Genomic DNA, 27,970 nt, shown 5'->3' on the forward strand with positions numbered 1-27,970 from the left:
GCCGGACAAGATGCACATATTTGGCTAACGCAACCGCCCGGATCCAGTAGTGCCCGTAATAGTCTGATTTCTAATATGAAACTGGACTATTAGACTGGGCGCCACAGAGGTAACATATTGTATGCCCGTAATGGTAATTAAACGTGCTCTGAACAAAGGACAGGTTAATGGACCAGATCGGACGAATGATTGTGTGAGCGGGACAGACCATTGATTGCCTCAATAGATATGAGATCTATTCGAGCTCGTGTCAGGTTTGGACTGATTTTTAACCATAGGCAATTATGACAAGGGTGATAAGCTTGATCGGACTCAGTAGAAGCCATGTACTGTTAATTGCACGTATCTCCCAAAGGATGTCCAGTGAAAGTTATCCCGACTAAGCCACCTTAATAGAAATCAAGCTTTCTCTGTTTATTTATTTATTTTTTTTAATTTTATTTCTATTCTTAAAATGTTCATTGATGGTTTGGAATGGTACTTTGATACCTCAACCAGGGCACTCTTTTTTTCGATATCTGAGAGTGGGGAGATCCTCCACTCCATCTCCTTCATCCAAAACAACCCAAGTGAATATATTAATCGATAAGCACTATGAGGTACACAATCAAAGGGAATTGGAGGGAAGTCCCACCCCAAAGCGGCCATATTTACCTACCACATCAATATGGGTTTGAATTAAATGTATTTGGGAGTAGAATACGAATAAGATATCCACTTTCGGGGCCAATTGAATGTGTCTGGGTTTTTGGCATGTTATAATCAAACATTAAGAATTATATGACCACATGATACCCAAAAAACTACCGAAAGAGGGAAACATGTGTTTCAAAAACCTATCTAATCACCTATATTAGTAGCATACGTCTTTGGTATACTCTTCCTCACAATATCCAAAAAATCAGCAACGCGTCAATTTAAAAAAAAAAAAGACTTTAAATTTTTCTTGGAAATTAGCTGATTAAAAATTTTATTATACCCACCGCCGTAGGATAGGGGGAATATTAATTTAGTCATTCCGTTTTCAACCCATCGAAATATCAATCTTCGGCCCTACAGAGTATATATTTTTCGGATCGTCGTAAAATTCTAAGACGATTTAATGATGTCGGTTGTATACACTCTACTGCCTTCAAAATTTGAGATATTGAGCTGAAATCTGGCACAGATACGTCTTTTTGATGCACGCTGGTTAAGTTCTTGAACGGGCCAAATCGGACCATATTTGGATATAGCTGCTGTATGGACCGATCACCCGATAAATGGTCTAATGCCCATAAATGCCTTATTTTTTATCCGATTTTGCTGAAATTTGAAACAGTGAGTAGTTTAAGCCTTCCCGATTTATTTAGATATAGCTAGCATATAGACCGATCTACCGATAAAGGGTCTGAAAACCATAAAAGCTTTATTTATTGCCCGATTTCGTGGAAATTAACAACAGTGGGTTATTTTAAGCCTCCCGACATCTGACCTAAATATGGATTAGATCGGTTCATATTTAGATATAGCTGCCATATAGACCGATTTTCCGAAAAAGGGTCTGAAGATCATAAAAGCTTTATTTATTTTCCGATTTCGTGGAAATTAGCAACAGTGTGTTATTTTAAGCTTCCCAAAATCTGACCCAAATTTGTTTCAGATTGGACTATATTTAGATATAGCTGCTATATATACAGATCTGCCGATAAAGGGTCTGAAGCCCATAAAAACTTTATTTAGTACCCGATTTTGCTGAAATTTAAAACATTGGGTTATTTAAGCCTACGACATCTGACCTAAATTTGTTTCAGATTGGACTATATTTAGATATAGCTGCCATATAGACCGATTTGCCGATAAAGGGTCTGAAGCCCATAAAAGCTTTATTTTTTAACCGATTTCGCTAAAATTTGAAACAGTGAGTAGTTTTACGCTTCCCAACATCCAACTCAAATATGTTTCAGATCGGACTGTATTTAGATATAGCTGTCATATAGACCGATATCAACCGATTTCGTTGAAATTCAAAACAGGGAGTAGTCTCGCAACATCTGACCTTAATATGGATCAAATCGGACTATATTTAGATACAGCTGCCATATAGACCGATCTGCCGATAAAGGGTCTGAAGCCCATAAAAGCTTTATTTTTTAACCGATTTCGCTAAAATTTTAAACTGTGAGTAGTTTACATCTCCCAACATAGACCGATCTGCCGATAAAGGGTCTGAAGCCCATAAAATCTCTATTTAGTACCCGATTTCGCTGAAATTTGAAACAGTTGGTAGTTTTAGGTCCCCCGACATCCGTCTCAAATATGGTTCGGATCGGACTATATTTAGATGTAGCTGCCATACAGGCCAATCTCCCGATAAAGGTGAAGCCCATAAAAGCTTTATTTTTCAACCAATTTCGCTGAAATTTGAGTAGTTTTATGCTTCCCAACATCCGGCTCAATTATGGTTCAGTCGGGTCTGTATTAAGATATAGCTGTCATATAGACCGATATACCGGTTAAGGGTCTGAAGCTCATAAAAGCTTTATTTATTACCCGATGTTGTTGAAATTTGAAATACAAAATTCAACTATGACTTATATTTTTTAGACCACTCAATTTGCGTGTCGAATTCGGGTTCATCCCATTTTCACCGGATTGTGACGAAAGGGGGTTTACATATATACCCGAGATGGTGGGTATCCAAAGTTCGGTCCGATGGAACTTAATGCCTTTTTACTTGTTTTCTTTAAAAAAATATTATTTTCTTACCTATTCTAAAATTTATTTTAATTATTTTCTACAATTTTTGTTTGTTTCTCTTTTTGTTTCTCTTTTTCTACAATGATATTCTAAAATGTCTATTCCTTTAAAAATTGTTTTATTGTTTCCTAAGAAGGATATATGAGTGTTCTTATAAGCCCGCACTATAAATATAAGGATTAATCTTGTTGTGTAGGTATTCATTAAACAAATATGTAAATAAAATCAAACTTTTTTTTCGAAATTTAATTTATTATAAAATAATAAAGCCAATTTTCCAGTTTCCATTTGATTAATTTGTTGGCATATTGACTTTTTATGTCCAATATTATTTTTAGCACCCTTATTATGGTGGCTTTTAATAAAAATTCCACATTAGGCCTTATTTGTTATTTATTCGTTTACCATCTTGTAGGAGAGTAACAGTTTCGATAACTCAAACCCCTGCATTCACACACAAACACACCTCACAGGTATGCGTCAGCCAGTCATCCATTAACCAGCCATTCATGCATAAATTGAAATGCGTTGTTATGGTTTCAGTTAAAGACAAACTGCCTCCATCTCCCAGGAAGTTTGCAGTATAGCGATAATGACGCCAAAGAGAATGAAGGCAAAGAGAAAAACAAGAAGGAAGCCATCTCTCATACAACCCAATTATCAACCCCTCATCTATGTAGGGTATAGGGGTATGTTCAGGTGGCAACACAAATCATGTTTGCTCTCCCCCCAATAATAATAAGGCAAATAGGCGTTCAATGCTCCGCATTACGCATTTATCAATGTCATGGGCCCTGTGTGTGTATTTGTGTATGTATATACATGTGTGCATTTAAGTTGAGTCTAATCTGATTAAGTATTCCTTAAAAGGTATTCTGACTAAGGACACATTTTTTATATATTGGTTGATGTTTCCTTAAAAAAAATACTCTTTTTTTCAAAGTCATTTCTATTTGGAAGGTTGCTTTCTTTGTTTCTTGCAGACAAGGCGACCAAAACATTTTGGGCTTTCTTACCTAAAAGTCATGAAGTCCGGTAAATGTAAAGTTTAATCCAATTAAAACAGGTGTGATGACTGATGGTTTCCTTTAGGGCAAAATTATACAGCATTTTTTTCCAAAAACAATGTAAAGCGTGTTTTTAACAGTTCTTTAGCTCGAGGATGTATGGATGTCAGAAAGTTGTTTTTTTTTCATCCAACATCCTTTATTGTTGGTCAGGAAATTAATTAAGCATGATGTAGGTGTTATTTCGGTGAAGGGAATGAAAGAAACATGGGATTTGTTGGTCAAGGCAAAAAAGGATATTCTTTAGAAAATCAAGTTCAAAATGTATTTAAACTCAATTTGAAGACTAGGCTACAGCTTTCTAAAGAAAAGAGTTTTTTCTTTTTATATTCTAACCAATTTACTGGAAAATTAATGAGTATTTAAGTATTTTATTAGCCAGCAGTTCCTTTATTTTATGGTTATGGGCTCGGTTGAGATTCCTCATCCCTGTTCTTCGATTAAATTTTGTTAATAACATTTTATTCCTTCAGATTATTTTCTTATTAATCTTTTGTTGTGGGGGAATTTTAAAAATTACCTTAAATTTAAATTCACTTTTCTTTTATATCTGATTGTCGAGATTAATTACAAGCAATTAATTAAATTTGGTAAGTAATGAGCTTATCATTTTTTTTAGCGCTAATAACAGATGAATTTCAATTCCTTGGTATTGTAGAAGAATAAACCCAGAAAACAACGAAACACCAAATCAGGGAACGTAATTGCAAGTATTGTGGTTGAAATTTAATGCCCTGTTCTGTTCTGTTCTCATCTCAGCATCCCATTAATTATAAGGACAAAATACCGTAAATTAAACAAAATATTTTTGTTTTTTTTTTTCTGGTGAAGTGAGCAACATTAGAAGGAGATGGCACAGAGGAAAAAGATTGTTGGGAAATCTCTCTTTAAAATGAAAGAAGCAAGAACATATGACCGAACCGAATCTGTGGAACCCAACACCATGGATTCTGCTGAAAATGTACACAAATGAACTTAAAGCACGTTTACACTGCTCATTAAATCCAGACCTATGGCCCAAGACAGCTGTATTTATGAAGGAAAAACAGATGATTGAGTCATTAAACAGGTTTTAATGAGCAGTGTAAACCACAGATCTTCAATAAAGATAGATGTGTTATGTGAGATAGGAGAGTGTATAGGAGAGTGAATTTCAAGTGAACTGTGCATGAACATTGAATGTGATTTAGCTTGTTTTCAATCGATTGTGGATACCTTTTTATACCCTACACCACCACTACGGTAGAGGGTATTATAAATTTGTGAACTTGTTTGCAACACTAAGAAGGAGAAGAGCTAGACCCATTGATAAGTATACCGATCGACTCAAAATCACTATCTGATTCGATTTAGCCATGTCCGTCTGTGAGTCCATGTATTCTTGTAATCAAAGTGCAGGTCGTATTTGTTTTCCAATCATCACGGAATTTTGCACATATGACGTTTTTGGTAAAAATCGGTTCAGATTAAGATATAGCTCCCGTGTATATATATATATATGTATTGCCCGATTTGCTCTTAAATGATCGTAGTAGCTACAATTGTCAACCGATCTGCACAAAATTTGGCACAGATTGTTATGTTGCTGGTCTTTATGTATCTACAAGATTTCATCAAAATCGGTTCAGATTTAGATATAGCTCCCATATATATGCACTTAAATGGCACAAAATTTGCACAGATTGTTATGTTGCTGGTCTTAAAATATCTACAAGATTTCATCAAAATTGGTTCAGATTTAGATATAGCTTCCATATATATATATCGCCACAGTTACTCCAATTTTCAACCGATCTGCACCAAATTTGGCACGGATTGTTTTGTTACTGATCTTGACATATCTGCGAGATTTTATCAAAATCAGTTTGAATTTGGATGTAGCGCCCATACATATTTATCGCCGGATTGGCACTTTTATAACCGTAGTCACAACAATTTTTAAACGATCTGTTTAAAAGTCGGTTCAGATGTAGATATAGCTCTCATATACATATATATATTTATATATTTCCGGCATTTATAATTATAGGGTAAGTGTAGGGTATTATATAGTCGGCTCCACCCGACTTTTGCCTCTCTTTACTGGTTTGCTTTTAAATTTAAAATTATTCTTACAAAACATTTTTTAACCCCTTCTTTTTTATACCCACCACCGAAGGATGGGGGTTTATTCATTTTGTCATTCCGTTTGCAACACATCGAAATATCCATTTCCGACCCTATAAAGAATATATATTTTTGATCAGCGGTGGACAGCAAGTCGACATTCTCCTTTAATTTGGCTCCGATCGGTCCAGATTTGGATATAGCTGCCATATGGACCCATATCTCGATTTAAGGTCTTGGGTCCATAAAAGGCTAATTTATTATCCGATTTTGACAAAATTTGGGACAGTGAGTTATGATGAGCCCATCGACATGCTTCCCCAATTTGGCTTAGATTGGTTCAGATTTGGATGTAGGTGCCATATAGACCGATCTCTCGATTTAAGGTTTAGAGCCCATAAAAGGCGCATTTATTGTCCGTTGTCGCCGAAATTTGGGACTGTGAGTTGTGTTAGGCTCTTCGACATTTTTCTGCAACTTGGCCCAAATCTGTCTAGATTCGGATGTAGCTGCCATATAGACCGATCTCTCGATTTAAGGTTTTGGGCTCATAAAAGGCGCATTTATTGTCCGATGCCGCCGAAATTTGGGTCAGTGAGTTGGGTTAGCCCTTCGCTATCCTTCTTCAATTTAGCTCCGATCGGTCCAGATTTGAATATAACTGCCATATAGACCGATCTCTAGATTTAAGGTTTTTATTTGACCGATGCCGCCGAAATTTGGGACAGTGAGTTGTGTTAGGCCCTTCGACATCCTTCTTCAATTTGGCTCAGTTCGGTCCAGATTTGGATATGGCAGCCATATAGACCGATCCATCGATTTAAGGTTTTGGGCCCATAAAAGGTGCTTTTATTATCCAATATCCAATGTTTAGTACTACAATATATGGTGCAGTGCAGTATTTAAATAAAACACAGCTATTATTAATCATCTTGACATTCTTAGTCGATGAAGCTATGTCCGTCCGTCTATCGGTCGAAATCACGATAAAGGCATTTTAGTGCTATATAGTGCAGTGCACCCTGCATGAGGATGTGCTTAAAATAGGAGAATCCTTCGATGCCGAGATGTTCAGCAGCAAATATATGAGCAATATTTCAAGGTGCTTCCCTCCTTCTGTGGTGGACATTAAAACGGCGGATGCACAATGGTCCAGTGGTAAAAATAGGGTACTTAATTTTTTGACATCTGGTGAGACACGGGCCCTAACAACTTAAACAACTGTTGCTTTGCATTTTTATATAAAACTCAGCTCATAGATATCAATCACGTTGCTACATATTTACTATTTTGAATAAACAGCTGGACATACTCATCTCATAAATAAAACGGAAAAAAATTTATCCAATGCAAGTCTATTTCAAGGTTTGGCCTGACCGGAGTTAACTCAATTTTATACTTATTTTTGCCTTAATCGACTTTTTTGCAGAAGATATTTATTCACTTACAATGGACACAGTTAATTTCAAATAAAATATCAATTGTCACACTTCTTGTTTTCTCGATGTGGTCATGGTCAATGCTTGGTGGCCTTGATAAGGATCTGTGGCAATTAATGGTTATTTTCATTAAACACAAAGTTGTAATTAAATTACTTGCTAAGCCAGACCACTGATTTATCATTTGGTCACATTTTATCCCTAACGGCTTATTCCTGTTTGTGGCGAAACAACTTTTTTCAATGGCTCTGTCACCATGAACTTGGGCCAAAGTAAGGCACACCTGTAGAATACTTCTACACAGACCCTAAAAGGCAATTCATTTATTTGCACCAATGGAAGGTCCAAATGAACGACTAGTATTTATTGCCAAGTCATTTGTTGTTAATTGTAGAAAAATTAAAGATAAAGCTAATAAAAGAAATGTTATGAGTTGGTACGTATATTAACTTTTATGAAGGGTATAGGGCTTTAAACGATAACAGTGGATTCCTATAAGATAAAAATTTTTTATTTTTAATAAAAAATGAATAAAATTTAGTATTTAAGTTTTCTTAATTTTTATTGATTCCTAATCAACGCTGCAAGCTGTCACATTCGTCCCCAGCGATAACTTGTGCTTTCAGCCTCTACTTATGAATAACATCCTTGATGATGGATTCAAGTGGGACTAACCGCATCTAATGACGTGTTTGGTAGATTTTTCTTTGACATGTCAAGTTAAGTATGTCAATTTTCCACTTGAAGTGAGAAAAGCCTCAAACATATTCGTTGTTGGTTGTTTTTTCTATTTTGGAGTCAGCCTTTCTTCATCAAACCAACCTAATACTCCTATATAAACTCTTTATCATGTATGTATGTGTGCGGTGTGTGTGAGTGGGCGGAGAGTGTGTTGGTATGAATATAGAAAAGAGTCTGCTGCTGACATTAAATTACCAAAATGGACCCCAAGGGAACACGTGCGGCACGAGCACAAAGTTCAACGCATGACACATTTTTCCATTTTTCCCATTTATGTGATTTTTGTGTTCTTGGTATTTTTGCTATTCCAACGATAAAACAAAAATTAATACAAAGTTTTTGATTTGGAAAATAAATAATTGTGTCAGTACTTATTTATTTTTTGGTTTATTTCGAAGGTTTCCTCATAATTTCCAAGTATTCTGGGGATTTACATGAGGACGGCCTAGAGGCCAAAATATGATGGAGCGTGCAGACGAATCCTCAGTCACATATGAAGCACATAAACAAAAGTTTATTTTTGTTTTAGCTTTTTTTGCGGCTATTTCGGGATTTGGGACCTCCTTTAAATAAAATGGTAAATTGTTGGGCAACAAAGTATCATTTTTATGGTTAATTATTTTTTACCCCCAACATTTTCTTTCGACTACCTATTGCGGGAGCATCAACTCTCAGCATAGTTACAAATTACTTTTGTGATTTTTTTTTATGGCATCTTGTTAAAAAGGTATTTTAGTCCCAAACACAATGGAGGCATTTCTTTTCAACTCGTTGAATATTATGAATAAGGATTAGACAAAGAGCTGAAGTAGGGTCAGGGTGAATTGTTGATATTGCCCAGCAAACAAATAAATATTCTAAACAAGTAAAAAGTCATTAAGTTCGGCCGGGCGGTACTTTGGTTACCTACCACCTCGGGTGTATATGTAAACTTAACCTTCGCTACAACCTGGTGAAAATTGGATAACTTATGCACCCGAATTCGGCACGGACTTTAAGAGGTCTAATAAATATAAGTCACTGTTGAATTTTGTATTTCAAATTTCAGCGAAATCGGATAAAAAATTAAGTTTTCAGACCCTTTATTGGCAGATCGTTCTGTATGGAAGCTATATCTTAATATTGTCCGACACAAACCATATTTGGGACGAACGTCGGGAGACCTAAAACTACCCACTGTTTCAAATTTAAACGAAATCGGATAGTAAATAGAGCTTTAATGGGCTTCAGACCCTTTATCTGGAAATCGGTCTATATGGCAGCTATATCTAAATATAGTCCGATCTGAACCATATTTGGGTTCTATATTGGGAGGCGTAAAACTACCCACTGTCTCAAATTTCAGCGAAATCGGGTAAAAAATAAAGTTTTTATGGGCATCAGACCCTTTATCGGAAAATCGGTCTATATAGAAGCTATATCCAAATATTGTCCGATCTGAACCATATTTGGGTCCTATGTTTGGAGGCGTAAAACTACCCACTGTTTCAAATTTCAGCGAAATCGCTAGTATATATAGCTGGACAGGGCTTGCTCCGCTGCGCCTTCTCTCACTATCTTATTTTATCTGAGCCCTATACGGTGACGTCAGGAAATAAGCCCTTTTTCGGGGTGCTGGAAATGGAATTTCAAAAGAAAATTGTACTTATACTGCTGCTACAGTATAAGTAAAATTTTCTGATGTTCTCTGCGCTACGGTTGGCTTATTATATTATATTTCGAGCTACTAGCTTAACTTAATGCCAAAGCTGGTAGATCCCTTAATCTATGATGTAGGGCATGCAAACATTTAAAATATTTTTAATCCCTCTTAAAAATTCTCAACAATTGAATAATCAAATGTGTTTGTCCAAATTTATTTGTGGGTGTCTCTTCAGTAAAATTCAAACAGATCTTAAAAAAGAAAACCCAAAGAAGTATTAGCAGTTAAAGCACCTTTCAATCAAAGACAATCCGAAAAATACACATTCATCCATTTAAGGTAAAGCTGTAAGTGTTCCCAAGCCAAACAAGGGGTCAGATTAAAACTCTGAAACTCTTATTGGTTGTGTGTATATGTGTGTGTTTCGATTGTGTTTACATACTAAAAGGATGTTGTCCTTTCTAATGGTTTTAGGTTTTGTTTGGGTTGGTTTCCCTGAAACTTTTAAAGATTTGTTGCACTTTAAATTTGGTTTTTGGTTAAACCCCGAGATTTACATGGCTTTTTTTGAAATTTTAAAGGTATTATAACAGCTTAGCGCTACAGTTTTGGTTAGGTTAAATTTCAGATGTTAACATGTACTAGTGGTTAATTAGTACAAATATTTTTCTTTTATGCAATTTGTGTGGAAGAAATGTTTCGTAGAACAAATCAGAAAAAATTTTAAATAAAATGTCAATGGGTTTCAAGAAGTCGAATATTTCATTACAATTAGATAAAAAGCTAATCTGATCCAAATTCTTCTTCTTAGAAAAATTATTTATAACATGACGGCAAATCTCTGGAGGCTTAGCATCCACTTTAGACCACCGCAAGGTTTATTGTGATTCCACATGCTTGATTCCTTTCCCAGCCGCAATACAAGCCCGAAAAAGTCTATATCTCTCTGTGTATAATTAAATCTGGAATTCTTCTGTGTGTGAACGGAATCAGTTTCCTCTTCCAAGCCATGCCATACGTAAGGCAAAAAAGTTTACATTCTTAAAGGTCCAATCAATGTTCCAAACAGCCTCCAACGTATTATCCGAATGATTGAGATGCAATTCAAAATGATGTATCACATGATGCAATGGTGAGTCCATATTTGTACTTGATATAGACATTCTGGCAACCAGGGAAGAAGTATATGCTTCACCCCTGGGTCTAGCCCAATCGTATGCCATCTGCAAGACCGGTTCTTTCGGTTATTCTGCATGACTGGTGCGGATCCTGAACCCCTAGAAGCATTATAACATCACCTGCAGAGCAGATGGGTTCAAATCCTTCCTCAGTCAGCATCCGTTATAGGTTATTTATGGTGGTCATCCATAGCAGCGGCGACAAAATGCCTCCCTGTGGCGTGCCGTGTGCCACTTGCTCCCTTATATTTGCATTTGTCAGTCTCTAAGGACCCAGTCCAACCGGTACTGGTCTAAGGATTGGATCAGTGTATCAATCCACACATTGCCCCCTCTATGTCGGTATGCATTCCGCCAATGTGTACATCTTGGCATGGGAAGGATTCCATTATTTTATGCACAACCTTGTGCAAGGCAGTCTTCACCGACCTTCTACTTGAGCAGTTCGTTGAATGTCCCAACTTGTACTTGAGCTGTTCGCTGGATGTCCTACTATTTATCAGCAAGGACGTAAGGCTTATAAGTCTGTAGGCCTTAGGTGTCGCATAAAATGCTTTGCCTGGCTTGGGTATAAATACCACCCTTGTCTCCTGCCAGGCTTTTGGAGTCTATGCGAGTTCTGGGCAAGCTGTGAAAATAGTGGTCAGATGGTCGGCCTCTTTCAGTAGTCACGCCAAAAATATTCCACAGATCTGGGTGACTTAAATGGTTTGAAGCTCCTCAAGGCTTCCTTAACCATGAATTCTACAATGTAAAGCCTTCGATCAACCTCATTATTCCAAGATTGTTGGGTTCATCGTCGACTCCCTGTTCAATAAGCTGCATTGAGATTATGAACTTTGCTTATTCTAGTCTTCCAAATCTTAAGTAAATGAGCCTCTTGGGAGAAGGTGATGGTCTCACCATCGGCTCCCTGTTCGTTAGGCTGCATTGACATTTTTGCCACTGCACTGCCTGATGTTTCAATATTAGGATCTTTGTCTATCCTAGTTTTCCGAATCTCGAGAAAGTCGCCATGGTTCCATAACTATTCGTTAGGCTGTGTTGAGTCTTTCAGCCCTGCGTTGGCTGATGTTTTAATATAAGGAACATTCTTATACTAGTCTTCTCATTATTGGGACAGTCGATGATGGTCTCGTTGCCAGCCTCCTGTTTGTTAGGCGGTATCAATATGAGGATTTTTAAGTATCTTAATTTTTCCAATCTTGATAAAGACAGCCTTACTTCCGTAGTAGGCCATGCCTCTAGTCTTAGCTAAACTTGTCACGGAGACTAGATCAATGCCAACCATAAGGAGAATTCCTTCCCCTTCCTGTGGAAAACATCCCACATCCGCGACCAAGTCTTGGTATTGCTTGCCCAAGAATCCCAACATGAGTTCCGACGCAAATTTACTGCCCCATCTCTTGATGAAGACCGTCGCCCTTGTGAGTTGGGGAATGTCAATCTTTCTCACCAGCTTTGCGCTCCAGGGATACTTCCGACGAGCTTCTCATCAGTATCAATGCAGAGGGGACATCAGCGTAATGGTGTTCCCTCTATGCTCGTACCTCATCATTTGTATGGTTGGACCCTCTTCAGAGCTTCACACATGTTCGAAAATTCTCTCGTTAACCAGATCCTCCACTTGAGACGGACGATCTGGTGGAATCCTACCGCATGCACAGCCGATTTCGATGACCGCATAAGTCATCTCATCTCTGTTGTGCTTCCTTGCCAATGCAGCGTAAGAGGGCGGCTCCTTATCTTTCTCAGCGACCATCTTCCCCTTCCGTGATGGCTGTATCATCCTTTCGGAAGTCACAGTCCCCTATGATGACTCAGGGGCCGATATCGATGACCGCATAAGTCATCTCATCTCTGTTGTGCTTCCTTGCCAATGCAGCGTAAGATGGCGGCTCCTTGTCTTTCTCAGCGACCATCTTCCCTTTCCGTGATGGCTGTATCATCCTTTCGAAAGTCACAGTCCTCTATGATGACTCAGGGGCCGATATCGATGACCGCAAAAGTCATCTCATCTCTGTTGTGCTTCCTTGCCAATCCAGCGTAAAAGAGCGACTCCTTATCTTTCTCAGCGACCATCTTCCCCTTCCCCCCTCAGGGGCCGTGTGCGCTTCCTTCGTTCACGTTTCGACTTTGTTTTCGTCCGTCTTGGTTTTTCCAAAGTATTTAAAAGCGAGAAACTCTTTTTTTCAGCATTTTAGCAGTGTTATGCTCTTCGGGAGATCTGATTCTCTTCCCAGTAGAAGTGCCTGGATGCCAGTGCCATCCCTTCCAGCATTCCGGCCGAACACGCTGCCGGTCCATGCTCCTCTGTCTCCTTCAACGTGCCCCGTATTGGCTTCTCGGTCTTTTTGTGAGCTTGATGATGCCCTCGCTTACTTCTGTCGTCATCCGACCGTCCTTATCGCTCGATTCGATGTTTGTTTAATTGACACTATTGATGTCTGAATTCGAATCGGAAACACCACTTTTACTAAAAGGCTTGGGACAAACTATGCATTCCTCTGGTTTATCCGTCTCTTCCTCATTAATTAGTCTGACGACTGGTTGCCCGCTTGAAATATTACTCTCGACTACTGGTGCCTTTAGGAGGGGCGGACAACATGCTACGGTCTGGTGACATCACCGCCGCTGCACTATGCGCCCAATGAGGATTTTTGAGGCAACAAATCACAGGAAGCAGCTAGGACTCTAAAATTATGCACAAGCCACTGTGGGGGCATCAAGACGACGCTGACAAAATATGAAGTCAAATGATCTATGCCACGCCTACTTTTAGAGATGGACGTTGAATTGTACTTCTCCCATATAAACTGATCTTCCGAGATATCGAAGATTGATTCAGGTCATACTAGGCTGGAATGTTGGAGGTAATTGCAAAAATGATAGTTAAAAATTTCAGCCAAATGGAAAAGGATTGCACCGTCTATGGGCTCAAGAAGTATAATCGGGAAATCGGTTTAAATGGGAGTTTTATCAGGTTATGGACCAATTTAAACCATACCGTGGTTTATCGGCGTGGATGTTAACGGTCATTGGAAAAGTCAGTGTGCTAAATTTTAGCCAAATCGGATAATAATTGCGACAAGTAGAGGCTAAAGAAATTCAGAGATCGGATTATATGGGAGCCATATCTAAACATTGACTTAATTTCCCTATTTAGGACAAATTCAATCACTTGAAACCTTATAAAAATAAAAGTAGACTAAATTACCTTTCTGCCGATTAGGTCGCACGAGGTCGGACGAACAAATTTGTGCTCCAAGAAACAAGGAAAAATTACGAAAACTTCATACAAAGGCGATACACTTTAACTCCCAAAATTATAGACTACAATAATAATTTACCAAATATTCGTTTTTTTTTTTTAAATTGCATCTCTGTAGGAGCATTATACATATATATGATTATAATAAACTTCACACACTTTTTTTGACACGCAAATTTTAAGGTTAGTTTGAAAAAAGGGTTCGGATATTAATCCTTCCCATGACACTTTGGACGGATTGTGCGCATTAAAAACTAAAAAGGAACCTCGAAAAAGAAAATTTTAAGTTAGGAATTCCGTGCTTTTTAAAAAATCCTTAATTTTTTTTCATACCACTTCCCTAAGTTGGTTCATGTCTGGTAGTGTGGCCCCACCTTAGTTACGGTGTCTTTTATTCGCGAAAGCCAACGTCACTTCATCTTCGCCAAATGCTCTACACATGCTATCACTTGCAGCAACTATTTTGCATAAGTGAGCTCGTAGTCTTATGTACCCCGTTATGATACCATAACGATTGGGTTTGCGCCATCCTCAGAGAAGGCGCTAATCTCCTTCTTACACTTCAAGACTGTTCTTGACCTTACCGTCCTGGTTGTTATTGCCCTTATGGCCATTTTACTGTCCGCAAAGACAGACGCACACACACCACGTCACGCATTCCGTGATCGCACCGATCTCCACCTGGAGGACCGTTTTATGGTCGGACAGTCTAAAACAAATCTCAGTCCCTGGGTTGTCAATGTAGGCCCCCATGCCCACTCTGTCTTCTAGCTTTGGTCCATCCCTGTAACATGATCTTTCAGATGGCAATGCTACAGTTCCGTCAGTCCAAGACTGTGCCGCTAGCATCAATGCCTTGCGCTTGACCTCAAGTGTCATCTCAGGTATTCGATCGGAAACCTCTCCCCTTCTTTCCAGGTTTCCTATCGTCGCCTTGATTAAACCGCGATGGTATAAGCTGCTCCCATCCTCAATCCATTCTTCCATCGACTTAAGTCTGATAGCCACCATGGCTGGATCACACTTAATCTGTATGTCAATGGATCGGATATCTAGAATAGATCGGATATCTCTCCAGTGCCCTAGTGGGAGTGGTCTTCATCGTTCTGCCTATGAAAAGATAACATGTTCTCTGAACCTGTTGTATGGTCCTTATATTGCACTTTTTCTCTTTAGCAGTCCACCAAAATACTGAGGAGTAAGTAAGTATTGGCCACCGTAGCGCAGAGGGTAGCATGCCCTACTATGACGCTGAACGCCTTCAGAGACCACCAGAAAAAAATTTCAGCGGTGGTTTTCCCCTCCTAATGCTAACAACATTTGTGAGGTACTACGCCATGTAAAACTTCTCTCCAAAGAGGTGTCGCCCTGCGGCACGCCGTTCGGACTTGGCTATAAAAAGGAGGCCCTTTATTATTGAGCTTAAACTTGAATTGGACTGCACTCATTGATATGTGAGAAGTTTGTCCCTGTTCCTCAGTGGAATGTTCGTGGGCAAAATTTGCAAAATATGCTAATAAGTATTGATCTAACCACTCTCTTGTAGAGCCAGTGGGCTATCTTCGGATTCAGGCCACATTTCGGGCTGCGGCCCGTCTACAAAGTGCCCGACAAACTACTGAGGCGTAAGTAAGTATTGATCTAATCACGCTCCTGCAGAGCCAGTGGACTATCCTCGGATTCAAGCCCCATTTCGAGCCTACGGCCCGTCTATATAGTGCCAACCAAACTACTGAGGCGTAAGTAAATATTTATCTAATCACTCTCCTCTAGAGCTAGTGGACTATCCTCCGATTCAGGCCCCATTTCGAACTTACGGCCCTTCTACATAGTGCCAACGCAAATGTTTATTTGTCAAAAATTGGTTAAAAAAAATCAAACACAACAGCTACCGACAACTTTATCAGATCATTTCTAAATACAGAGTTGCCACCTAGCTCTAATATTTTGTTTTTGGGCTTTCCAAACTCTTTAGCAATACTCCGCTTTACTTTATGAAGATTGCTAAGTTAAAAAATGGACTTTTTGCCTCTGTATCTGGTCATTGGGTCCATCGTGCGCTATTGGATCTTTGGAGTCCATTTTGAGCCTACTCCTGAAAAGCTTTAAAATTTTTCGGAATAGGTACCTATTCCGAGATACAGATATTTTTTTTTCAAGGAGCGAAATGAAAGCACGTCCGCTTCACTCACTTTGAAAAAACTGAGTTAAAAATTTGTGAATTTCTAGAATATTTTTACATGTTTTCTGCTCTTAAAGATATAAAATCTTATATTCTGCACGAGGAACAAGCACACATCACTGCTGTCCCCAAACTTCTTCGTTTCTTGTCAGGACAATCTTATTGTATAACCTACTTTGTGGTGTAATATTTCTTAATTCTCACGAATACTCTTCTACTACACTCATACAGCCCACTCATATTTCTTCAATCACTCACTTGCATTTAGATGTTATTTCCTGTTCGTTTATTGCAATTTTGGATGTCTGCAAGAACTCCATTAGATGTGGTGGCAAATCTCTAAAGCAATTATCGACCATTTTTTGGGTACTACCACATTTCACCTGGACACCTCCTCGATCGGTGTTGCCCAGCGGAATGGTTGTGGTGACCATTGTTTGTGCTTCCTTCCTATATCTAGAATCATATTTGCTGCCATTGTTGGCTTGATGAAAATTCATATCTGTTGCCTGTACCACAACACAGGGTGCCAGCAGCAAGAGCAGAGCCTGGACTAGTAGTACAACATTTTGTATAGCCCAAAGGCTTTTGTGACCACATAAATTTTGCAACATTTGGTCTTCTTCTTAGCGAATGTTTCGTTTTTAATTAAGTAAGCTAATTGACCAAAGTTATGATTAGAGGAGGGATGTATGTTCAGATAATTGAGCAATTAAAACCACTTTGAATTACTATGGCTGGACTTTTATTACTTTGTATTTTAGCCTTCCTCGGGCTTTGGATATGTACGAATAGTATGGCAATTTTTACGATTTCATATTAAAACAAAACCAGGACAGGCAATTATATGTTTATTTTTATAGTTGTTCTTGTTTGTTGACATTTTGTTTTTGCTTGCTTGCTGCCTGTTGCACGCACAACACAATGAAATTAGCACTTTCTTTAATTAGTGTTAATGCTATTAGCCTATTTTTATTGGGCACCAGACCAACAAGTGTTTTAACTGGTTGCTTTTCGTATTTTCTTATGTTCGTTCGTTCGGTCGTTCGGTCGTTCCGTTACTTCCGTTTCCGTTTTTTATATGTTGAGTTACACTGCTAGACTGACTACCTAGCAGGATGCTGTTAAGCTTTTTATGACTTAGGAGTCCAGGCATTAACATCACTTCAACTGTTGCCCTTAACATAGTTTGAAGGCTAACATCATATCTCTGTTAACTACCATAACAACCGGAGAGAGAGAGAGAGAGAGATAGAAAGTTGGCGCATGTCTTTTACAAACACCGGCACGTGTTTCAACTGATTTGCATTCTTTTTCTTATCATGTTAACATTGAAATACTCTGGAGACAAAGAACGGTAACTTTTCAAAAGATGCATTGCGTGAGTGCTTGCATATGTGTGTTTTGTTCTACCAAGATCTTTTGTGGTTTGCTACATTTCAAAATTTCTTGTTTGTCTGTCAGGTGTCATCATTGCTTGTGTGTTGTAGGCAATTTTGCTATTTCTGCGTTGGGATTGGTATGCATCATGGCACTTTGTCTAAGTGCTTTTAAATTACAAATTCACCGCAACCCAGGTGCATAAAAGAGACATCACTTGGCATCCGGCAAAGGCACAGTGTTTGGGAAAGGTGTGACAGCTTATCTCAGAGAAGTGATGGGCATGATAGCAATTTACCACAATTTGTCCGTTTGTTTGTTGTAATCATGTTATTGTTGTAACCACATTTTCATGTAGAGGTGGCAATCCTTATCAAGCTCCTAAATGTAACTCGTTCCGGTCTAAAGGACCGATCGCCACTGGAACGGGGTTGCCATTGATTATTTAAAGGCACCAATAACTCACCATGTCATATCGAGCATCATAGGCACTCAGTATTTGTGCAAGAGCAGGCGCCAACCGACCTCTCACTGAGACTCTCCGCCCGATACAACTGATTGTCCGGGATTGCCGTTGCAACTAACCCGTATGGACTCGCCCGGTAGCTGGCAGCTAAGCTTCTCGTGACATCATTTAACACTACACAGATCGGACCTCAATGTTCCAGCTTATGTGGTGGTGACAACTATCCTGTGCCGGAATATCATGATACAGTTTTGCAAATGCAAATTTTTCCTCTGCGCTGCGGTGGCCTTCAGTCATTCCGTCTGTAGCTCATCGAAGTAGTGATCTGAGACCCCATAGAGTATACAAAATCCTTCTATGTCTTTATTTAACACAAACAAAACACTTTTCTCACGAAGTTTGTATTGTACCTGTGTAACGTTTCACTCCAACATATCGAAAGTTAGCCATAAATGCAGAATTATTGATCTCAAATATCTTTGGTTATTGTAAATACTTTAGCAACTTCGCCTACGGTAAAGGAATCTTACTTTTAGTGTTAAAACCAGAACTTTTTAATGACAAAAATGTTTCGATGTAACGATTATTCATTTACCAGACTAAAAATTATTGTCCTGTGTCTCTCCTCCTGAAAAAAGTAAGAGCGTCTCTCTTTTTGAAGAGCATTCAGTATGTCGACCCTGTCGGTCCTGTGTGAACGGTGAACTTGGAAAGTGACAATTTTTAAATTTTCGTCAAAGGTAGACAAATGCCCCAATGCCCAATAACAAAAACCATTAGAGCAACAGACAAATGGCGCCAGTCACACGAAAATACAACAAGAATTTCAAAGACACATAGATTGTTTGGTAGGTATATAAATGCGCCTGAGCTACAACTCCCGTAAGCAATTATTTTGTTTTACTTTTAGCACAAGGAAAACAACAGATCACAATTCAACGCCATAATGGTAATTGGGATTACAATACGAAACGTATAAAGAGTGATATTTTAAGAAATATAGGAAAGTTAAAAAAAACACACACACACACAAAAAAACATGAAATCTTTATTTGAGTCGATAGTACGGTCCATATAATTTAATGTTTGAAGATTATTTCATGCAAATGTTGATCATGCCTGCGCCACAATGATCCATCCGCTTTGTCCAATTTTGGCATATTCTTTCTAACATTTCGGCTGTCTTCCAATGCGTCAATTGAAGCGGGCTTGTCTGTAAAGATATGAGCTTCAACGTGGCACCACAAAAAATAGTCTAAAGGCGTTAAATCGCACGATCTAGGCGACTAATTGATCGGTCCCGAAAGTGAAATAAAATGTTCGCCATTCACAGTTACGTTAGGATTCGCATCATCTTTGAAGAAGTACGGTCCAATGATGCCACCAGCCCATAAACCGCACCAAACTGTGACTTTTTCTGGATGCATTGGTAGCTCTGACAATGCTTCTGACTGATCTTCACTCCAAAATCGGCAATTCTGCTTATTTACGTACCCGTTGAGCCGAAAAGAGCTTTGTCGGTGGAATGGAAGAAGTTTGCGATGAATTTTCTCAAGGTGCCTAATACAACTGGCTGTGCCTAATTTCAACTAAATCACCAAATTTCAAAGAAACCTTAAATCGGGAGATTGGTATATATGGCAGCTATTTCCGATATAGTCTGATGTTTAGCTGTCGTGTGTTCCAACATTAGCCTAAGAGTCACTTGCTGATTCGATTTAGCTATGTCCGTCTGTCTGTCCATGTATTCTTGTAATCAAGTACAAGTCGCATTTTTGTTCAATTGTCATAAAAATTTGCACAAGTCACTTTTTTGGTCAAAGGACGAACGCAATTGATTTTGACCCAAATCGTTTCAGATTTAGATATAGCTCCCATATATATCTTTCATCCGGCGTAGACTTTTAACGTTTTATTCGCCACAATTTTGATCCGATCTTTATAAAATTTTGCGTAAGATGTTTCATTTGGCTTTTCAACATGTGTGCAAAATTTCGTCAAAATCGGTTCAGATTTAGATGTAGCTTCCATATATATCTTTCACCCCATGTTGCCTTTTGAGGCTGTATTAGCCACCATTTTTGTCCGATCTTTATAAAATTTTGCGTAAGATGTTTCATTTGCCGTCCCAACCGTTTTTGGCAGGTTCCTTCCAAAATGGCTAGGATTTTATTCTCTTGGTAGGTTGGTAGGCTGACCTCATATTTTGGTAGGTTTTGCCAACATATAAATACCAAGTCAAAAAATAAAAAAAAAATGGTGAGCGATAAGTTAAAATGAATTCACTTCTAGTCGCCACTGTTTATTCGTTTATACAGCAGAATAAAACCATGAATGTCGAGGCTCTTTATACTTTTACAAGGGGTCTCACATTTTCAAATCTCGGAGAAAAAGTTCTGATCTCTGAAATGATAAAGTTTTAATATTGACAATAACTGGTACGTGTCAGAGAACTGCATGAGATCCAAAATTTGACACTCAATAGCCACTTTGACCAAAGCAATTGTCTGTATCGCATGCCACATAAAAACAAATTTAGTTTGAAACACACACACAAATGCAATAAAGTGAAAAATGTGCGAACGTTTCAGTCATCGTTCCGTGGATGTGATTTTCAATTTGGTCGGCGGACATCGTTTGTTGTTTGCAAATGAACACCACTCAGATTAGTGATATATAAAGCCAAAGCAAGCAGAGGAATGATACATCAAGTTAAGTTGAGCGATATAAATATAATCCGCTGTTTTTTTGCACTTGCTTTTTTTTATTTTTGGATTAGAATTGGTTTTATCAGTGACGTAAGTGCTGTCTGTCTGTTTTCGTCTGTTCAAAAGTGACATACTTACTTCCATTTGTTTCTTTACCCTAGCCATTACAAAGCATGCAAATTAATTTCAGCTCTCATAACTTTGAACGGTAGTTGTGTGTGTGTCTTCATTCAGATACTGTCATTGTGGGCCCTCGTGAGTATTGCTCAAAATGTAAAATACGCCAAGCAATCATTTTATGCTCATCAGCAAAACCACTTACAATAGATCAACGAATTTAAAGGAGTATTTTATGATTTGGTCGTTGAGAGTCGTAAGCGTCAAGAACGATTGCTGGTATAAGGTGTGGGTTTGCCATGTCTACCATTTATTTTTAAGGTGACTTGGTGCTGTTTTCTGGTACGAGTGCCAAGGGATCTCTTCCAAATTTCGTAAATTATGAGTAAGAAATGCGGCTTTTGTGCGTTTAATGCCTTCAATCGGAAAAGAGGGCTATATGGCACCAAAATACAAATCTAGTCGGATCTGATCCATATTCAAATGTTGAGGGGTCCATGCAACTCGCTGTTACGTCAAAAATAGGTATTTACATATGTTCTCAATCGTGGCAAAATACGATTTTTATGCATTCGAGAATTCTTATGGAGATTTGTATAAAAGGCGCCATATCAAGATACAGGTCATCTTTGAACAATAGGCTGTAGAGTTATTTCAACATACAGATGGACAAACATGGCTAAATGGTGTATATGGTATACATATATGTAACTTATTATTACGACGATCTACAATATATACTTTGTAAAGTAGAAAATGTCAAATTTGATGTGTTGCAAATGGAATGACAGTGGTGGGTATATAAAAACGTATTCCGAATTTTTGGCTTGCAGAACATTTGGTAGGATTTGGTCGGGTTTGGCAGGATTTTTCTTATATTTTGGTAGGAAATAATTTTCTTGAGTGACAACACTGTTCCCAACATGTGTGCAAAAATTCATATAAAATGTAGTACATAGAATGGATGGCGTAGGTTATTATATAGTGTGCTCTTCTCTTAAATATAATTTATTTAAACCCCGAATTGCCATTGGTTTAAGGGGAGTTTATAGGATGAGGCGTCCCCCAAACACTTGACCCCAAAATTGGTTAAAAAATTTATTTTCTAATCTCAAATATCTTTCATTTAAACCACACATTGGCATTATCGGTAAATTTTTACCCTTTGGAGGATGTTTTCAGAAATGGGCGGTGTTCCAAAAAAAAATGGTCCCACATTGTCCAAGATTGCGATGGTCAATATAATAATTGTTGTTTGTGGGGTATTTTGGGAAATGGGTAGACCCCCAGAAAATTGATCACGAAAGTGTGTTTCAATTTCGTACTCTACTCCCCAATACCTTTCATTTGAGCTCCACATCGACACGGTCGGTAAATATGCCCGTTTTAGGGGTGTTTTGGGGAGTGGGGTTGTCCCCCAAACATTTAGCCCTGAAAATATATCAGCATCTCTATTCTCATATATCGATACATCATTTATTTGAACCCCATATAGCCTTTGTCCTTGAAATTCGATATCAAATTCGTTTTCTAATCTCAAATACCTTTTATTTAAACCCTTTATTGCAAAAGTCAGCAAATATGTCTGGTTTGGGATACAGACCCTAAAAGCTATCAGTATCGAGCTCTAGTGGCTTAAAAACCCAACTTGTCTTGACGAGCTAATACTTGGGGGTTTTTGTGGTGTTGGGACATCCCCTAGACAGTTCCCGAATGTTGATATCAGATTCGCGGTCTACTCCCAAACACCTTTTATATGAGCCCCATATTTCCATAGTCGGCAAACATGACCGGTTTGGGGGATGGGGCGGCCACTTAGTCACTCGGCCTTATAAATATATATCATATTCGTGTTCTACTCCAAAAATACCTCTTACTATCATAGAAAATTTTTCCCGAATATTCATATCAGATTCGGGATTAACTCCCAAAGACCTTTCATTTGAGCCCCATATTGATATGGTCGTAAATTTGTCCTCTTTGGGGCATGTTTTTGAGGAGGGACAGCCTCCCAAACACTGGGTCCCACATTTGGATATCAGATTCGCATGCTACATTCAAATAGCCTTTATTTAAGCCCCATATTGTCATGGTAAGTAAATAAGTCCTTTTTGGGGGGTGTTTTGGGGAAGGGGTGGACCCCCAGAAACTTGGTCTCACTTTTGAATATCAGATTCGTATTATACTCGCAAATACCTTCCATTTGAGTCGCATATTGCCATGGTCGGTAAATATGACCGAGTAAGGGATGTTTTGAGGATTGGTCCGACAATTGGAAATCGGATACATTTTCTAATTAAATACCTTTCATTTGAGTCCCATATTGTCGTGATTGGTCTATATATGTATATTTGGTAGGTTTGGGGGTGGGGCGGTCCCCCTAGATACCCCATGCTAAATTTGGACGCCGACATTTTGCTTTTAGGTTACTATAAGAGAGCACACAAAATTTCGCCTAAATCGCACCACCCATCTCCGAGATCTGATGTTTCAGAAAATTAGGATAAGGGGGAGGGTCACCACCCCCCCCCCCCCCCCCTCTTCAGATATCAAAAAATTTAGAACCCTTTTTTTACCACGGGATCATTATGCACCATCTGTGAAAATTTCAAGAAAATTTTTTAAGTCTATAAGGAATACACAGACACACATAAATAGATTTTTATATAGAAGATACTTATTTTCAACCGATTTAAGCAAAATTTAACAAGTTGTTTTTACTTTTTTTTCTTTGCTTGATTATACTATGCTTTTACTTAGATACAAGAAACTATTTGCCGCTGAACACAGTGACACGTTTAGTACATCTTATAAAAGACTTTAAATTGATTATTTGCCATTTAACAAAGAAAAACAAGCTGACTCTACAGACGGGAACAGTTTTCTAGGGAAAATTGCTTTGTTATTAAATAAATAGTTCTAGAAAGCCTATGGTAAATGTCAATGCTTATTTAGTACTAACTCGAATCTTTTTTAACTTGGTCGGCTGATTAGTTTCTTTTTTAATTCCATCTAAAACTGCGCAATTTATACCTTTGGGGTTGTCAAATCTATGTTGTGTGCAATGTATTCGTGTTCGATCAAGTTTCTGTACTGTTAGTCCTGACATGGTCTAACTAACATTGATTGGCAACCAGTTAAAGGTCAACAAAAACCTGACAGCACCCACGCATATACATGCTACAATAATGCACATTGAACAAGGCAGCTGTCATCATTTGTTCATTGTTGTTTAGGATAGAAAATGAGTGAATGCAATTCCTAGGATATCAGTTAAGTGTTAAACAAAATTTAAATTGTATAAATTTTTCATTCAGTTGTAGTCCGGCCATGATGAAATTGTAAGCCCTCTTAGCGTATACTTGATAAACAAAGAGAAAACATTATTCATACGCACTGGAGTACAGTGTTGATTATATTGTAAAAAGAGTAGTTTATCAATTTGTGTTTGCTTTCAATTTATGAGAAAAACTTTGATTTGATAACATCTCATTTAAGCATAACCATTTCCAATTGCTTTTCCCACCATTTAAACTTTCAACTTTTCATTACATTGGCAATTCAGAAGATGAACATGTTCAAATTCCCGAGGTCAATCACAGCACATTCAATTTTCGAACTTTGCTACAGGCATCATGAATATAAATTCAATAAAAATTCTCTGACAAACATTGAAATTATTTTCTTGGCATTTTACCCGCTCCATTCGATTCAACTCTTTCTGTGTAAAATAATATTCATAACCTGTAGTGATGGATGCTGACTGTCATTTGTCTGTCTCCGGGCAGATTTCAGTTTAAGCAGAACTGAGTTGTTGTTCATTCCAAATTTCTCCACAATAAATATTCGCACACTGAATTTTAAACAACCCCTATGTTTTTGACGCAAATTAATTAAATTCATTTAAACTTCATGCAAATAAAGTTGGCAAACAGCTTAAATTTCTTATTTTTAATTAAAAGTTGTACTCTTTTTGAAATTCGGCTCTGTACGCATGGAATATGACTCCAATTATCAGAACAGCAATATGGGAAGAACATGGAAGTTGTTTGGCTCAATACTCTAAGGATAGATATTTCATTTTAATAGGCTTTGTTAGAAAAATATAAAATTGTTATTAGCACACAAAATAAATAAACAAGAGTTGTTTTTGTTTACATAAGATAGCCACAGGCGGTAAAATGAAATGCTTTAGTGAAATGGAAATAATTCATAAATGTTTCAGTTGAAAAAGTTAAAGGTAAACAAAAAACATAAAATTACAAACAAAGTAAAAATTTAATATTTGAAAATTTAAACAAATTTGAGCATTAAAACAAACCAAATATGGAGTAAAGTCGGCCAAAGTTCACATTTTGTTCTGCTACAATGGATATAAGTGTAAGTTGTTTAAAAGTCATCAGAATATTTTTATAAAGGAATCAATTTTATGAAAATAGGGTACAAAATTGTTGGATATTAAACCTTTCTAAAGCGCCAGGTCTCGAACATGCATCTTTAGGGTAACCAAGTAAACCCGAATCTGTTATAAATATTTAGGATCAAGTACCTAGGGCAAACTGTCTCAACCCCAAAACCCACTAAACTTACATTTGGCAAAATCGGGCCAATATGGGTGACAAGTATGAAATAAAAAACTATTTAACAGTAGAATAGGAATCGTATATCAAATTTGTGGCCAAGTTTCTGAAGACGGCCTTTCCCAAAAATTAGCCAAATAAACACGCGACACTAGGTAGAGAAACATTGTGAGGACCGCCCCGGTATAGCCCGAACAGGAAACGGATATTCAAATTTGTGGCCAAGTTTCTGATGGCGAGCTTAGGTAGGGAAGCATTGGGGGGACCGTTCCGGTATAACCCGAACAGTATAATATACAATGTAAATGAAAGGTATTTCGATTAGAGTTCGCATCTGATATAAAAATTTGGGGCCAAGTGTGAGAGACAAATGCTAAATATTTCCAAAACGGATATATAGGTAGATTAGCCATTTAAAACTAAAAAAGAAACACATTAACGTCTGACACTTGATTTTCTTGTCCGATTTTAATGAAATTTCATATATAAGACCACCAGAAAAAAAAATTTCAACGGTGGTTTTCCCCTCCTAATGCTGGCAACATTTCTGAGGTACTATGCCATGTAAAACTTCTCTCCAAAGAGGTGTCGCACTGTGGCACGCCGCTCGGACTCGTGTGCTTGGATTACCAGTGCTGGGGTCGTGGGTTCGATTCCCGCTAGATGCTTTGGTCTTTCACTACTGTGGTATCACAATGGACTTGTCTAAGTGAGCCTGTAAAGGACTGCCACTCTTACCTAACCTAACCTTCATATATTCATATTTACAGCATTTTTATTGACGTAGTAATTTTTTCGACATTTTTTTTCCCACCACCGAAGGATGGGGGTATATTCATTTTGTCATTCCGTTTGCAATACATAAAAAAAACCATTTTCGACCCAATAAAGTATATATATTCTTGATCAGCAATTAAATCTAAGACAATCTAGCCATGCCCGTCCGTCTGTCTGATATTTTATAACATTTTTAACAATTTAGTCTATAGCATCCATAATTAAAAAGAAAAATAAAGAATTTATCGAGTGGAGCCAGGTCTATTCGCCCAGATCGTACAGCTGGTAAAATATCGATTCGATATTTAATTTTTTGACTGAATATCAATCGATATTTTTCCGATGGATACAATCGGAAAGTTAAATTTTTTGGAAAATTAAAGAAAAACAAGTAAAAGCGTGCTAAGTTCGGCCGGGCCGAATCTTATATACCCTCCACCGGGGATCGCATGTGTCGAGTTCTTTTCCCGGCATCTGTTCTGAGGCAAAAAAAGGATATAAGAAAAGATTTGCTATGCTATTAGAGCGATATCAAGATATGGTCCGGTTTGAACCAGAAGTAAATTTTATATAGGAGACCTGTGTAAAATGTCAGACAATTCGAATATGAATTGCGCCCTTTGGGGACCCAAGAAGTAAAATAGAGCGATCGATTTATATGGGAGCTGTATCGGGCTATAGACTGATTCAGACCATAATAAACACGTATGTTGATGGTCACGAGAGAATACGTCGTACAAAATTTCAGGCAAATCGGATAATTATTGCGACCTCTACAGGCTCAAGAAGTAAAAATCCCAGATCGTTTTATATGACAGCTATATCAGGTTATGAGCCATACTTGACACAGTAGTTGAAAGTAAGAATAAAATACGTCATGCAACATTTTAGCCAAATCGGATAGGAATTGTGCCCTCTAGAAGCCCAAGAAGTCAAGTTCCCATGACATCAGGTTATGAACCGATTTAAACCATACTTGGCACAGTTGTTGGATATCATAACAAAATACTACGTGCCAAAATTCATTCAATCTAGACCCAAGATCGGTTTATATGGCAGCTTTTGTCAGGTTATGAACCGATTTGAACCTCAATTGACACAGTTGTTGGACGTCATAACAAAACACGTCGTGTAAAATTTCATTCCAATCGGATAAGAATTGCGCACCCTAGAGGCTCAAGAAGTCAAGACCCAAGATCGGTTTATATAGCAGCTATATCAGATTATGGACCGATTTGAACCATACCAGGCACAGTTGTTGGATATCATAACAAAACACGTCATACAAAATTTCATCCCAATCGGATAAGAATTGCGCACTCTAGAGGCTCAAGAAGTAAAGACCCAAGATCGGTTTATATGGCAGCTGTATCAAAACATAGACCGATATGGCCCATTTACAATACCAACTGATCTACACTAATAAGAAGTATTTATGCAGTATTTCAAGCGGCTAGCTTTACTCCTTCGGAAGTTAGCGTCCTTTCGACAGACAGACGGACGGACAGACGGACGGACAGACGGACGGACGGACAGACGGACGGACAGACGGACGGACAGACGGACGGACAGACGGA

The 27,970-nt window shown here is 38.1% G+C and overlaps 1 protein-coding gene across 1 annotated transcript in view; it reads right to left on the minus strand.

Annotated features, from left to right (window-relative positions):
* The window catches only part of LOC106082583 (uncharacterized), a 68,666-nt gene extending 51,213 nt beyond the window's left edge, over window positions 1-17,453 (minus strand). Inside the window, exon 1 of the mRNA XM_013245196.2 lies at window positions 16,624-17,453. Coding sequence (XP_013100650.2) covers window positions 16,624-16,979 — 356 coding nt within the window. The 5' untranslated portion in view covers window positions 16,980-17,453. The remainder of the gene's footprint in view (window positions 1-16,623) is intronic.
* Between the last annotated feature and the right edge of the window lie 10,517 nt (window positions 17,454-27,970).

The sequence above is a fragment of the Stomoxys calcitrans genome, chromosome 2 (genome assembly GCF_963082655.1).
Source record: "Stomoxys calcitrans chromosome 2, idStoCalc2.1, whole genome shotgun sequence".
Taxonomy (NCBI): Eukaryota; Metazoa; Arthropoda; class Insecta; order Diptera; family Muscidae; genus Stomoxys; species Stomoxys calcitrans.